Raw genomic sequence first — 13,758 nt, 5'->3', positions numbered from 1 at the left:
TGAGCCTGTCTATGTCTCTGCTGCAGTGTGGTCTTGAATACTCATGATAGCACCAAAGACATCCATGCTTACCTACATTTCAAACACAGAAGATATTGCAGGGACTCAGAGAGGTTAAGAAAGTTGTTCAAGGCCACACAGCATATAACTAGTGAGGGCAGGATGTGAACTGAGTTTTATCTGACAGCAGACAAGTAACTACTGCACTCAACAGCCCCAGTGTGGCTAGATCTGGACTTAGAGGGAATGGATTTCTCCAACAGAAAGTATGGAGGCCTGGAAAGGGTGGCCCACAGTCCTCATCTGGGAATATCTATGAGCTCCATTGCATAATCATGTTTCCAAAGCAACCGCAGGAATGTGCCTTGGGCATCTACAAGTGTTCTGGTCAGATTCTGTCAATTGCACGCACCTTATATCAAGGGAAAAGATCAGGGTCATCCTCTGCTTTTAGGGCTTCCCTGGTGGCTCAGAGGGTAAAGCGTCTGCCTGCAATGCAGGAGACCTGGGTTCGATCCCTGGGTCAGGAAGATCCCCTGGAGAAGGCAATGGCACCCCACTCCAGTACTCTTGCCTGGAAAATCCCATGGATGGAGGAGCCTGGTAGGCTGCAGTCCATGGACTCGAGAAGAGTCGGACACGACTGAGCGACTTCACTTTCACTTTTCACTTTCATGCATTGGAGAAGGAAATGGCAACCCACTCCAGTGATCTTGCCTGGAGAATCCCAGGGACAGGGGAGCCTGGTGGGCTGCCGTCTATGGGGTCACACAGAGTCGGACACGACTGAAGCGACTTAGGAGCAGCAGCAGCAGCATATCAGGGGAAAAGATATCCCTACAACAATGAATCATGAAAATTGACTGTTTATCTGAAAATTCCTAAATACTGTTTCTCTTAGAAAGGAAGTTCAGGGGAGTGGTTAGGAGCATTGGAGCTGGAGGAAAATATTCTGGGTTCAAACCTAGTTCTGATCACTACCTATGAGACCCTGGGAAACAATCTTTGCACTTGGCTACAATGGTTGCCCTGGAGAAGGAAATGGCACCCTACTCTAGTTCTCTTGCCTAGAAAATTCCATGGATGGAGGAGCCCGTGGGGCTACAGTCCATGGGGTCGCAAAGAGTCGGACACGACAATGGTTGCCCATCCGCAGGTCAGGACAAATGGAGGAAGTAGGGTTCTTGTGTATTATGTGCGTGGTGGTTTAACGGAGACCAGTTATTAAGGCCATTCTGTGACTTCAGCTGGAAGCTTCGGAAACACTATCTCAATATATATTACTCACTGCAGTGGACGTGTAATAATGTCATGGCATAGATGGAAAAACTGGAGCTCAAAGAGAAGCAATTTGTCCAGACACACAGCTATGAAGTGGCAACGACAGAACTGAAACTCAGGTCACCTGATTTCCCTGTCTCAGCATTTTGTGATCAACAGCCCCCCTCACAATGATCACAGGAGAAATAACCAACAGAAATGCAAAAAAAAAAAAAAATATTTAATAATTGGCAATAAACTGACAACAGAAGACAAAATAGCAAATACACACAGAAACTTCATTAATACAAAGCACACAAGTTACGGAATTAAAAGAAAAAAAACAACTGCTTCTCAGGACTTTTGGTCCCTTCACTACCCATTCCCTCAGGGAATGAAGCCTCCCCAGCTGGGAGCTCCAAAAGTCACAGATTCAAGGACTCTCAAGGTGACCACTGAAGGTTCAAAGCTGGGATTGGAATTTGTCATGGGACAGGGGTTCCTGTAACTACAGAAGTAGAAACTGGTCCAAGAGTCACAGATTTATGGACTCTCAAGGCAACCACTGAAGGTTCAAAGCTGGGATCGGAACCTGTCATGGGACAGGGTTCCTGTAACTACAGAAGTAGAAACCGGTCCATGGTCTGTGGTGGTGGTCAGCGACCAAGGCAGACACGGACTCCAGTCTTTTCCTGGGAGGTTCTTAGGGCAACGCATCCCACGGGAATACCGCTGGTTCCCGGGGACTCTTCCTGGTCTTTGGGGAAAGAGCGCCTCAGGCACCAGCGCATACGGGTCGAGGCTGAGAGACCCCCTGGTTCAGTGAGACCACGGAGGAGGGCGGCGCCCGCAGCCCGGCGCTCTGAGCGCTCCGGGTCCAGACGGAGCGGCGGCGGCATCACAGACAAGGCCCCGCGTGCGCCACCAGCCGCAGGTCCCACGCGAGCAGGCGCAGGAGGTGGAAGATGACGGTGGCTTCGTGGCATCGAGGCGACTCCTGCAGCCCGGGAAGGAGGCAGGGCGGGGTTGAGTCGAGACTCTCCTTCCCGTGAGACCCACCCCACTCCAGACCCTCAGGGCTGCAAGCCCGACCCCCGCCCCGTCTCCACCTCCCGCGGTCCTCCCTGCGGTCCAGCCGCGCTCGCGCCAGCTCCACTCACAGCTCGGCGAGTCTTGGGACGCCTCCCGGGCCGCCGCGGGGACCTCCTCCAGGAGCCTGGCCGGGCCAGCTCGAGCTGGAGCGGGGAAGGAGGTCAGCGAAGGCGGTGGAGACCCGAGCCTCCCGTCCCCTCCCCGGTGACTCGGACCCTCATCCTTCCGGCCGCAGAGCAAAGCCGGGAGGATGCCATTCGTGTCCGTGCCCGTTTCCGGGCTCAGTGGGACAGCTTCGCGGTGCGGGTCGTGGCCCTGAGACCAGGGGCGCAGAGCGAGCCGGGAGCGGCGCGGGGCCAGGCCGCCGAGCACTCACGCAGGCCGCCACGTCCCGCCCCGCGGCCGCCAGCAGCTCCAGGGTCTGCCCGACGCCGGGGAAGAGCTCGGGGCTCGGCAGGCTGCTCAGCACGGCCTGGGCGTCGGCGAGGTCGCGGGCCACCCGGCGGAGCATCGCACAGGACTGCGGGAACCGGGCTGGAGTTAGACGGGACGGCGCCCGAGTCGCCCCCCACCGCACACACAATCCCGCCGGCCTCGGGCCTCACCGACGGCCGGGGAGGGTTCCTCTTCGGGCGGATAGAGCCTTTGCGAGGCCCCCAGCTCAGCGTCTCTTCTTCCTGCGGGACAAGAGCTGGGGTGACGCAGGGCCTCCTGGCCAGGGCCCCTGGAGCACTGGGCACGTCGAGGATTCCTGGACGTGGATCAGGACTGGTCGGGACGGTGGTGTTTTTCGTGTCCCGAACCAGGCTGCGCTCTGATGAGTGTGCGGAGCTGTAATGCTCCCGCCTTCCCGGTGCGGAGCCGGCACTTCGATGTGGAGCTAAGTCCGCCTGGAGTGGGCGCCCCTCCGTGACCCTCACCAAGGCCGTATATGAGCCGACCACGGGACACCCAGGAAGACGTCAGAGTCACAGTTGTGGACCCTGAAATCAGAGATGTGCCTGCTGGACGCTAGAACATGAGCGCCCCTCGGGCCAAAGACTAGTGTCTCTGAGCCTGGAGGGCCCAGGGCCGGAGGGTCTGGGGGTCGGGCAGGGGGGGGACCAGGGCCTCTGAGCATCATTCACATAGTGGTCCCTCAGCGCCTTGACAGCCAGCAGCGCCAAGGGGTCCAAGGAGCGATAACGTGAGAGGAGGCAGTGCCGGGCTCACCAAAACCCACAGCCCGATGGCCGCGGCGGCTGTGCCACTCCGCCCCATCTCTGCTCCTGCTGGAGGCGACAGATGTCAGGCGGCCCAAAGAGAAGGCCCTGAGTCCAAGCCCCTGCCTCTGGTTAGACTGGCACAAGGACTGTCACTCACAGAATGGACGCTGATCACACAAGGGGGGTCCTGACACCCCTCCTACCCTCAGCCTCTCCTCCCTCACTCCTCACCTGCACTGTGGCTTGGGTGCCTGGCACTGCAGCAGGGCCTGTCTTCCACTGGCCTCTGAGTGGTGTCCAGAGTGGTGCCCACCTGGGTCGGCGGTGCCTGCACCCTCCAAGGTGGCTTCTAAGTGTTTCAACCGGGACCAGTGAGCAACCGGGCTTCCCGGTGCAGGGTAAGCTTTCCCAACGTCAGTGCTGGCCAGTGGCCAGCGTGTGTGGACTTTACCCACCTTGGGCCAGTGCCAGCGATGACTCTACCTGACCCTCGCTCCTGAGCCAATTGCTACTGTTTGCTTTCTGGACTCTGTATTTTCTGTGCGTTGATCTTTCTTTCGCTCTCTAGTGATGAACTGAAAACACACCACTGCCTTCAATTGGAAGTGGCAAGCTTGGCAGAGGTACCAATACAAGTGCCTGCCCTCCAGGAGCTCATACTAGGGTTTCTAATGCTTGCTCTTCCATCACGCTCTTTTGTCATTACATCCTGTCTTCTCTCCCTGTCTTTTTCTTTCTCTTTCCTTGCACAAACATCCCTCCCTTCTGTTTTTCAGCTTTTTTCCTCATCTGGGTCTTAGAAAAATTCTGTCTTCCTTAGAGTATTATTTCATGTGTGTGCATGTTAAGTTGTTTCAATCATATCTGACTGACTGTAGTCCGCCTGGTTCCTCTGTCCATGGGATTCTTCATTCAGGAAGTGCTCAGCATGTATCAGCTATAATTATTGTTAACAATGGTTGAGAAAAACATGTCTGCAATTCCAATTTTCAACAGCAAATGAACAATAGTTTTATAATTAGTAAATGAATAAATATCATTTAATAACACTCTATTAAATAATATGTAGTCCTTTACCAATTACCAACTAACAGACTTAGTTGCTCCACAGTATGTAGGATCTTCCCAGGCCAGGGATTGAACCCATGTCTCCTGAACTGGGAGACAGATTCTTTACCACTGAACCACCAGCGAAGCCCCGCATGTTTAGTTTTTTAAGAAACGACCAACCCTGTTTTTCCAGAGGGGCTGTACCATTTTGCATTTACACCAGCAATGAGTGATCAATTTCCTGTATCCTCACTAGCGTTTGATGTTGTCACTATTTTTTTTAGGCATTCTGATAGTCGTATAATGGTATCTCATTGTGGTTTTAATTTGCATCTCTCTAGTGGCTAACAATGTCCAACATCTTTTCATATACTTATGTCCCAACTTTCACTCTTTGGTGAAATGTCTCTTAATGTCTTTTGTTCATTTCCCAAATGGATTGTTTAATTTTCCTACTGTTGAGTTTGGAGAGTTCTTTATCTATTCAAGATACTAGTCCTTCATCAGACGGGTGGTTTGCAAGTATTTTCTTCCAGTCTTTAGCTCATCTTTCTATCTTCTTTTTAAATTAATTAATTATTTCTGGTTGTGCTGGGTCTTCATTGCTTCACGAGGGCTCTCTCTGGTTGCAGTGCTCTGGCTTCTCATTGTGGTGGCTTGTTGTGGAGCACAGGCTCTAGGCACGTGGGCTTTAGTAGTCGCAGGACTTAGGCTCAGTAGTTGTGGCTCACTGGATCTAGAGCATGGGCTCAGTAGTTGTGGAGCACAGGCTTAGTTGCTCCCAGGCATGTGGGATCATCCTGGATCCAGGATCAAACCCATGCCCCCTGGATTGGCAGGTGGATTGTTATCCACTGTACCATGAGAGAAGTCCTGTCTTCTTAACATGATCTTTCACAGAGCAAAAATTTTTGATCAAGTTCAGTTGATCAATTTTCCTTTTATGGATTAATCCCTTTGTCCACCTCTAGACCTTGAAGATGGTCTTCCTAAATTTTTCTAGCTTCTATAGCTTTATGTTTTACATTTAAGTCAGTGATCCATATTGAGTTAATTTTTATTTTCATGTGAGTTTTATGTCAACGTTCATTGTTTGGCCTATGGATGTCCAATTACTCCAGCATTGTTTTTGTAGTTAATTAACTTACTTGTTCTTACCTGGGTCTGGTCTTCATTACTTCACGGACTTTCTCTAGTTGCAGCAAGTGAGATCTACTCTTCATCTCAGTGCGTGGGCTTCTTATAGTGGTGGCTTCTCTTGCTGCGGAGCAGGGGCTCTAGGGTGCTTCAGTGGGGGCTTCAAAAGTTGCAGTTCCTGGGCTCCAGAGCACAGGCTCAATAATTGTGCACAGGCTTAGTTGGCTCGGGTCATGTGGAATCTTCCCAGACCAGGGATTGAACCAGGTGTCTCCTGCATTGGCAGGCAGATTCTTCACCACTAAGCCACTAAGGAAGCCCAGTATTGTTTTTGAAAGGGCTATTTTTTTTTTCCAGTGAATTGCTTTTGCATGTATGAGTATTTCTAAACACAAGGAGTGTCACAACATGTGTATTGTTCTCAACAATTGCCTTTTTTCACTCTATGTCTTGAAGATTTTTCCACGTCAATACATATAGATCTACTTCATTCTATTTAAAGTCCAGCTTAATCTGGGGTTCATGAACCACCCCTACAGTAGGATTCAGGGGAGGGTGAACTTGCATGGGAGAAAGTTACATCTCCTTCTTCATTAACCTCTAACTGAAATTTAGCATTTCTTTCCCTTATGAATGTAAGCAACAAGCTACAATAATATTAGCAGAAGTTGTGACTTTGCCATAAAAGAAGACACAGATATTTCATAGCATATTACAGACATGGCACATATCTTGCAATATCATTTACTCCTATTAGTACCTCAAAAGTTAAACCTACTGCTCTATCTTGTACTTAGATCATTAATAAAGAGGCATCAGTTCAGTTCAGTCACTCAGTCGTGTCCGACTCTTTGCGACCCCATGAATCACAGCATGCCAGGCCTCCCTGTCCATCACCAACTCCCGGAGTTCACTCAGACTTACGTCCATCGAGTCAGTGATGTCATCCAGCCATCTCATCCTCTGTTGTCCCCTTCTCCTCCTGCCCCCAGCCCCTCTCAGCATCAGAGTCTTTCCCAATGAGTCAACTCCTCGAATGAGGTGGCCAAAGTACTGGAGTTTCAGCTTTAGCATCATTCCTTCCAAAGAAATCCCAGGGCTGATCTCCTTCAGAATGGACTGGTTGGATCTCCTTGCAGTCCAAGAGACTCTCAAGAGTCTTCTCCAACACCACAGTTCAAAAGCATCAATTCTTCAGCACTCAGCCTTCTTCACAGTCCAACTCTCACATCCATACATGACCACAGGAAAAACCATAGCCTTGACTAGACGGACCTTTGTTGGCAAAGTAATGTCTCTGCTTTTCAATATGCTATCTAGGTTGGTCATAACTTTTCTTCCCAGGAGTAAGCGTCTTTTAATTTCATGGCTGCAATCACCATCTGCAGTGATTTGGAGCCCCAAAAATAAAGTCTGACACTGTTTCCACTGTTTCCCCATCTATTTCCCATGAAGTGATGGGACCAGATGCCATGATCTTCGTTTTCTGAATGTTGAGCTTTAAGCCAACTTTTTCACTCTCCACTTTTACTTTCATTAAGAGGCTTTTTGGTTCCTCTTCACTTTCTGCCATAAGGGTGGTGTCATCTGCATATCTGAGGTTATTGATCTTTCTCCCAGCAATCTTGATTTCAGCTTGTGCTTCTTCCACCCCAGCGTTTCTCATGATGTACTCTGCATAGAAGTTAAATAAACAGGGTGACAATATACAGCCTTGACGTACTCCTTTTCCTATTTGGAACCAGTCTGTTGTTCCATGTCCAGTTCTAACTGTTGCTTCCTGACCTGCATACAAATTTCTCAAGAGGCAGATCAGGTGGTCTGGTATTCCCATCTCTTGAAGAATTTTCCACAGTTTATTGTGATCCACACAGTCAAAGGCTTTGGCATAATCAAGAAAGCAGAAGTAGATGTTTTTCTGGAACTCTCTTGTTTTTTCGATGATCCAACGGATGTTGGCAATTTGGTCTCTGGTTCCTCTGCCTTTTCTAAAACCAGCTTGAACAATTGGAAGTTCACGCTTCACGTATTGCTGAAGCCTGGCTTGGAGAATTTTGAGCATTACTTTACTAGCGTGTGAGATGAGTGCAATTGTGCAGTAGTTTGAGCATTCTTTGGCATTGCCTTTCTTTGGGATTGGAATGAAAACTGACCTTTTCCAGTCCTGTGGCCACTGCTGTCGAGTGTAGTACTTTCACAGCATCGTCTTTCAGGATTTGAAATAGCTCAACTGGAATTTCATCACCTCCACTAGCTTTGTTTGTAGTGATGCTTTCTAAGGCCCACTTGACTTCACATTCCAGGATGTCTGGCTCTAGGTCAGTAATCACACCATCATGATTATCTGGGTCGTGAAGCTCTTTTTTGTACAGTTCTTCTGTGTATTCTTGCCACCTCTTCTTAATATCTTCTGCTTCTGTTAGGTCCATACCATTTCTGTCCTTTATCGAGCCCATCTTTTCATGAAATGTTCCCTTGGTATCTCTAATTTTCTTGAAGAGATCTCTAGTCTTTCCCATTCTGTTGTTTTCCTCTATTTCTTTGCATTGATTGCTGAGGAAGGCTTTCTTATCTCTTCTTGCTATTCTTTGGAACTCTGCATTCAGGTGCTTATATCTTTCCTTTTCTCCTTTGCTTTTCGCTTCTCTTCTTTTCACAGCTATTTGTAAGGCCTCCCCAGACAGCCATTTTGCTTTTTTGCATTTCTTTTCCATGGGGATGGTCTTGATCCCTGTCTCCTGTACAATGTCACAAACCTCAGTCCATAGCATTTAGCGCGGGCGGCTGCGACCGGCGCATTTAGCGCGGGCGGCTGCCCCACGTCCGAGGTCAGAGGCAGAAGCCGGGAGGACCCCACGCCTGAGAGGAGGCGGCCAAGAGGAATTACCCCACGTCTGAGGTCAGGGGCAGCGGTCGAGAGTGCCAGGCTGCAACGGCGCAGGAACGGCCAAGAGGAGCTACCCCGCATCCGAGGTCAGGGGTGGCAGCCGAGAGGAGCTACCCCATGCCGGAGGCCAGGGGCGGCGGCCGGGAGGAGCAACCCCACCTCCAAGGAGCAGTGACTGCGCGGGCGCAGGAGGGCCTAGAGGAGCTATTCCACATTCAAGGTCAGAAGGGGCGGTGGTGAGGAGATACCCCTCGTCCAAGGTAAGGAGCGGTGGCTGCGCTTTGCTGGAGCAGCCGTGAAGAGATACCCCACGTCCAAGGTAAAAGAAACCCAAGTAAGACCGCAGGTGTTGCAAGAGGGCATTAGAGGGCAGACACACTGAAACCATACTCACAGAAAACTAGTCAATCTAATCACACTAGGACCACAGCCTTGTCTAACTCAATGAAACTAAGCCATGCCCTTGGGGCCACCCAAGATGGGCGGGTCATGGTAGAGAGGTCTGACAGAATGTGGTCCACTGGAGAACGGAATGGCAAACCACTTCAGTATTCTTGCCTTGAGAACCCCATGAACAGTATGAAAAGGCAAAATGATAGGATACTGAAAGAGGAACTCCCCAGGTCAGTAGGTGCCCAATATGCTACTGGAGATCAGTGGAGAAATAATTCCAGAAAGAAGGAAGGGATGGAGTCAAAGCAAAAACAATACCCAGCTGTGGATGTGACTGGTGATAGAAGCAAGGTCCGATGCTGTAAAGAGCAATATTGCATAGGAACCTGGAATGTCAGGTCCATGAATCAAGGCAAATTGGAAGTGGTCAAACAAGAAATGGCAAGAGTGAACGTCAACATTCTAGGAATCAGCAAACTAAAATGGACTGAAATGGGTGAATTTAACTCAGATGACCATTATATCTACTACTGTGGGCAGGAATCCCTCAGAAGAAATGAAGTAGCCATCATGGTCAACAAAAGAGTTTGAAATGCAGTACTTGGATGCAATCTCAAAAACGACAGAATGATCTCTGTTCGTTTCCAAGGCAAACCATTCAACATCACAGTAATCCAAATCTATGCCCCAACCAGTAATGCTGAAGAAGCTGAAGTTGAATGGTTCTATGAAGACCTACAAGACCGTTTAGAACTAACACCCAAAAAAGATGTCCTTTTCATTATAGGGGACTGGAATGCAAAAGTAGGAAGTTAAGAAACACCTGGAGTAACAGGCAAATTTGGCCTGGAATATGGAATGAAGCAGGGCAAAGACTAATAGAGTTTTGTCAAGAAAACGCACTGGTCATAGCAAACACCCTCTTCCAACAACACAGAAGACTCTACACATGGACATCACCAGATGGTCAACACCGAAATCAGATTGATTATATTCTTTGCAGCCAAAGATGGAGAAGCTCTATACAGTCAACAAAAACAAGACTGGGAGCTGACTGTGGCTCAGATCATGAACTCCTTATTGCCAAATTCAGACTTAAATTGAAGAAAGTAGGGAAAACCACTAGACCATTCAGGTATGACCTAAATCAAATCCCTTATGATTATAAAGAGGCATATGTATCACCTATTGCAAAGTTACTCTAATGTTTTGGTAACTGTTTCAATACAATCAGTTTTCTTAATAGTCCTGTGTATTTAATTTTGTCTTTAAAAACATGTTTCTGGAAAAAAAAAAAACGCATTTCTGAATCAATAAGTGATTACAGCAAGGTGGCAGGATAAAAGGTTAATACACAAAAGCCTATTGCTTTCAATGAACAATTTGAATTTGAAATTAAAAATACCATTTACATTCAGCATCCCCAAAAATGAAATACTTAAGTATTAATACAAATCTAACAAAATATAAACAAAATCTGTGTGAGAAACACTATGAAACTCTGATGAGAGAAGTAAAAGAACATCTAAAAATAGAACTCTTCTATGAATATGGATAAGAAGAGTCGATATTGTCAAGATGTCAGTTCTTCCTAACTTAATCTATAGAGTCAATGCAATCCAAAGTTCCAGCAAGTTAATTTGTGGATATTGACAAAGTGAAAGTTAAACAGAAATTCAAAAGACCCTGAGTAGCTTTCACAGTATTAAAGGAGAAGAACAATGTTGAAGGACTGACACTCTCATGTTAAGACTTACTATAAAACTACAATAATCAAGACTCTGCTATTAGTGAAAAGATAAATAAATCAATGTAACAGAAGAGAGTGCCCAGGAATAGACCCACACAAATGCAGTCGATTGATTTTTGAGAAAGGGCCAAAGGCAGTTCAGTAAAGAAAGGATAGTCTTCCCAAAAATGGTATTGAAACAACTGGATAGGGAATTCCCTGGTGGCCCAGTGGTTTAGACTCCGAGCTCCCACTACAGGGGGCGAAGTTTCAGTCCCTGGTCTGGGAACTAAATCCTGCATGCCTTAGGGTGTGGCCAAAAATAAATATAAATAAATCAACCTAGATGCAGACTTTGCACATTTTCACAAAAATTAACTTAAAATATATCATAGACCTAAATGTAAAGTGCAGAACTATAAAACTCCTATAATGTAGTATAGGAGAAAATCTAGGGAACTGTGGTGATGATTTTTTGTATATGCTGAAAGCACAAAACATGGAAGAAAAAAAAAATTGATGAATTAGAAAAATTTTAAATTTCAGATGACAGACACCATTAAAAGAATGAAAAAGTTACTCCCTTTCTCTCCCCTAGTCTTAAAAAGCATGATTTTAACAAAAGACTGGAAAGAATATCAATGCCTACCAATAGGAGTTTGGGATTGGTATTCAATAATCCCATTAGATTGGAAGCCTTACTAGTGGTACATGCAAATTGTCTTCCATCTGCCCCTCCAAGTTCATTCTTCCCACTTCTCTAGGCTCCTCTGGGCCCCAGAAGCTGGCCTTTGGCTTCTGTTGAGTGCAGCCAATGGGGAGCCTAGTAATAGGCCCCGAGAGAGGGAAAGTAGAATACAGGCAGTGTATTTACTTCTCTTTCCCTCCACCTGTGTGTATGACTCTCTTCGTCCCAGGTCAGGGAACCCCTCCCTCCCCTATCTGCTTTCTTCAGGTTTAGGGATGACAGATATACACTGGCTGGGCCCAAGACCTTGAACTACTCCTCCTCTGCTCCCTTTACCATCCAATCCCTTGCTAAACACTCCTGGTATTAAACCACTTCAAATTATCCTAAATTGATTAGGGCATCTTTCCTGCAGGGGACCTCACTGATACAGTATGATTAAAGATGTGGAGGAATGCAAAGGAGAGATAATGGTAAGACACAAAAATCAGGCTACCAAACTGTATACAGACAAGCTCCAACTTGGCAGAAATTGTTCATAGAGGGAAAAAGAAAAAAAGGAGGATTAGCAACTAACTGCTAAAAAGATTACCTCCAGGAAGTGGGATTAAAGACTTGTTTAACTCTCCAAGTTGTATGTTTTTTTAATTGGCTGAATCTTTATAACAAATGTGTTACTTCAATAATCAGAAAACATACACACAAATCAGTCTATGTACGTTTCTACACATTGGAAAAACTGTTCCAGAGCTGGGGTGAGGCGAGACAGGGTGAGGTGGGTGGTGAATTGACAGATTTTCTTTTTCTCCCTTACGCATGTCTCTATTTTTCAGGCGTTATCCAATGGCCCTGCATTACTAATTTTATCGGGAAAAGTAGTAGGTTTTATTATTTATTTATTTAATATTTTTATTTATTTATTTGGCTGCACCAGGGTCTTAGCTGTGGCATGTGAGACCTAGTTCCCTGACCAGGGATTGAACCCAGGCCCCCTGCATCGGGAGCCCAGAGTATTAGCCACTGGACTACCAGGGAAGTCCCTTTTATTTATTTTTATTTTGGCTCTGTTGGGTTTTTGTTGCAGGCCTTCTTCAGTTGCAGCGAGTGAGGGCTACTCTCTAGTTACGATGTGCAGACTTCTCATTGCAATAGTTTCTTTTGTTGGGGAGCAAGGGCCCTAGAGCACTGGCTCAGTAGTTGCGGTGCATGGGCTCTGTTGTCCCTCAGCACATGGAATCTTTCCAGACCAGGGATGGAACCCATGTCCCTTGCATTGGCAGGCGATTCTTTACCACTGAGCCACCAGGGAAGTCCAGTAGATTTTATTTTTAAACCAAAACAGAGACTGACTGAGACACACAGAGACAGAGACGCTTGACTGTTTGCAATGTTGACTAAAAAAATAGTCACAGCCTAAAAGTTGAGTTACATTTTATTTGGTGGAAATTTTCAGGACTTAAGTCCAGGAGGCAGCATCTCAAGAGGTCCTGGGAGAACTACTCAGAGGAGGTGGGAGGGGGAGGGAGTCAGGTTACATTGAAATTTGCATCAAGGGGTAGGTAGTCTGAACGTCAGAAGTATTGTCGTGAATTAAAGAAAATCAGATACCACAGTTAAGGAATTTAGCTCTTTTCCTTGTATGCAAAGATGGAAGAGTCTGGACTCACTGAAATCACTCCTTTCATATGCATCTCCGCTATCTGGGCCCAGTATCCTGAGTCCCCCAGCATTCAGCATAGGGAGTGGTTACAGCTTGACGGCTGCCGGATGTGGTTCTCCTTCCTGGGCTCAGAAATTCACCTTTGGAGGGCTGGAATCACTGATGGCTGTGACATCCTTGTCTATTGATATGGCAGGAAATACTCCATTTCTCAGTGAGAAAAAGGAATAAGAAACAAACGAAGTTACTGACAGAGACAAAAACAGGACCAAAGAGGTGGAGACAAAAGGGGAGGCGAATAGAGAGGAAAGAAAGAGAAATAGAATGAAATGAGGACAGAAGAGGAAAGAGAGGCGGCACTAAATCAGATACGGTGTGGGGGGTAGTTATGGCTTAGAGATCAAGCTTTGAAGCTGGTTTGAGTACAGGCTCAAATTCTGCCTCTGCCGATTATAAGCTGCGTATCTTGGAGAAGCTCCTTCGTCTTACTGTGCCACGGTTTTCCCATCTGCAAATTGGAGGTATAATAGAACTATTCTTGCAGTGTCATTTTTGGAACATTAAATGAGATGCTGCTGCTGCTGCTAAGTCGCTTCAGTCGTGTCCGACTCCGTGCGACCCCACAGACGGCAGCCCACCAGGCTCCCCCGTCCCTGG

At 47.1% G+C, this 13,758-nt stretch overlaps 1 protein-coding gene across 1 annotated transcript; it reads right to left on the bottom strand.

Annotated features, from left to right (window-relative positions):
- Positions 1-1,136: 1,136 nt before the first annotated feature.
- On the bottom strand, positions 1,137-12,259 carry LOC147353814 (interferon lambda-4-like). Its single transcript, XM_086349390.1, has 6 exons — positions 12,256-12,259; positions 3,480-3,559; positions 2,958-3,029; positions 2,729-2,872; positions 2,421-2,495; positions 1,137-2,257 (listed from the first exon to the last, which is right to left on the bottom strand). Exons 1-6 carry the CDS (start codon positions 12,257-12,259, stop codon positions 2,159-2,161), a joined length of 474 nt encoding a protein of 157 aa, XP_086205516.1. The 3' UTR covers positions 1,137-2,158.
- Between the last annotated feature and the right edge of the window lie 1,499 nt (positions 12,260-13,758).

Source organism: Bos grunniens, chromosome 18 (genome assembly GCF_055505025.1).
Source record: "Bos grunniens cultivar Pamir isolate PY7600 chromosome 18, Bosgru_T2T1.0, whole genome shotgun sequence".
In the NCBI taxonomy this organism is placed as follows: domain Eukaryota; kingdom Metazoa; phylum Chordata; class Mammalia; order Artiodactyla; family Bovidae; genus Bos; species Bos grunniens.
This window is presented reverse-complemented; position numbering and strand designations above follow the sequence as displayed.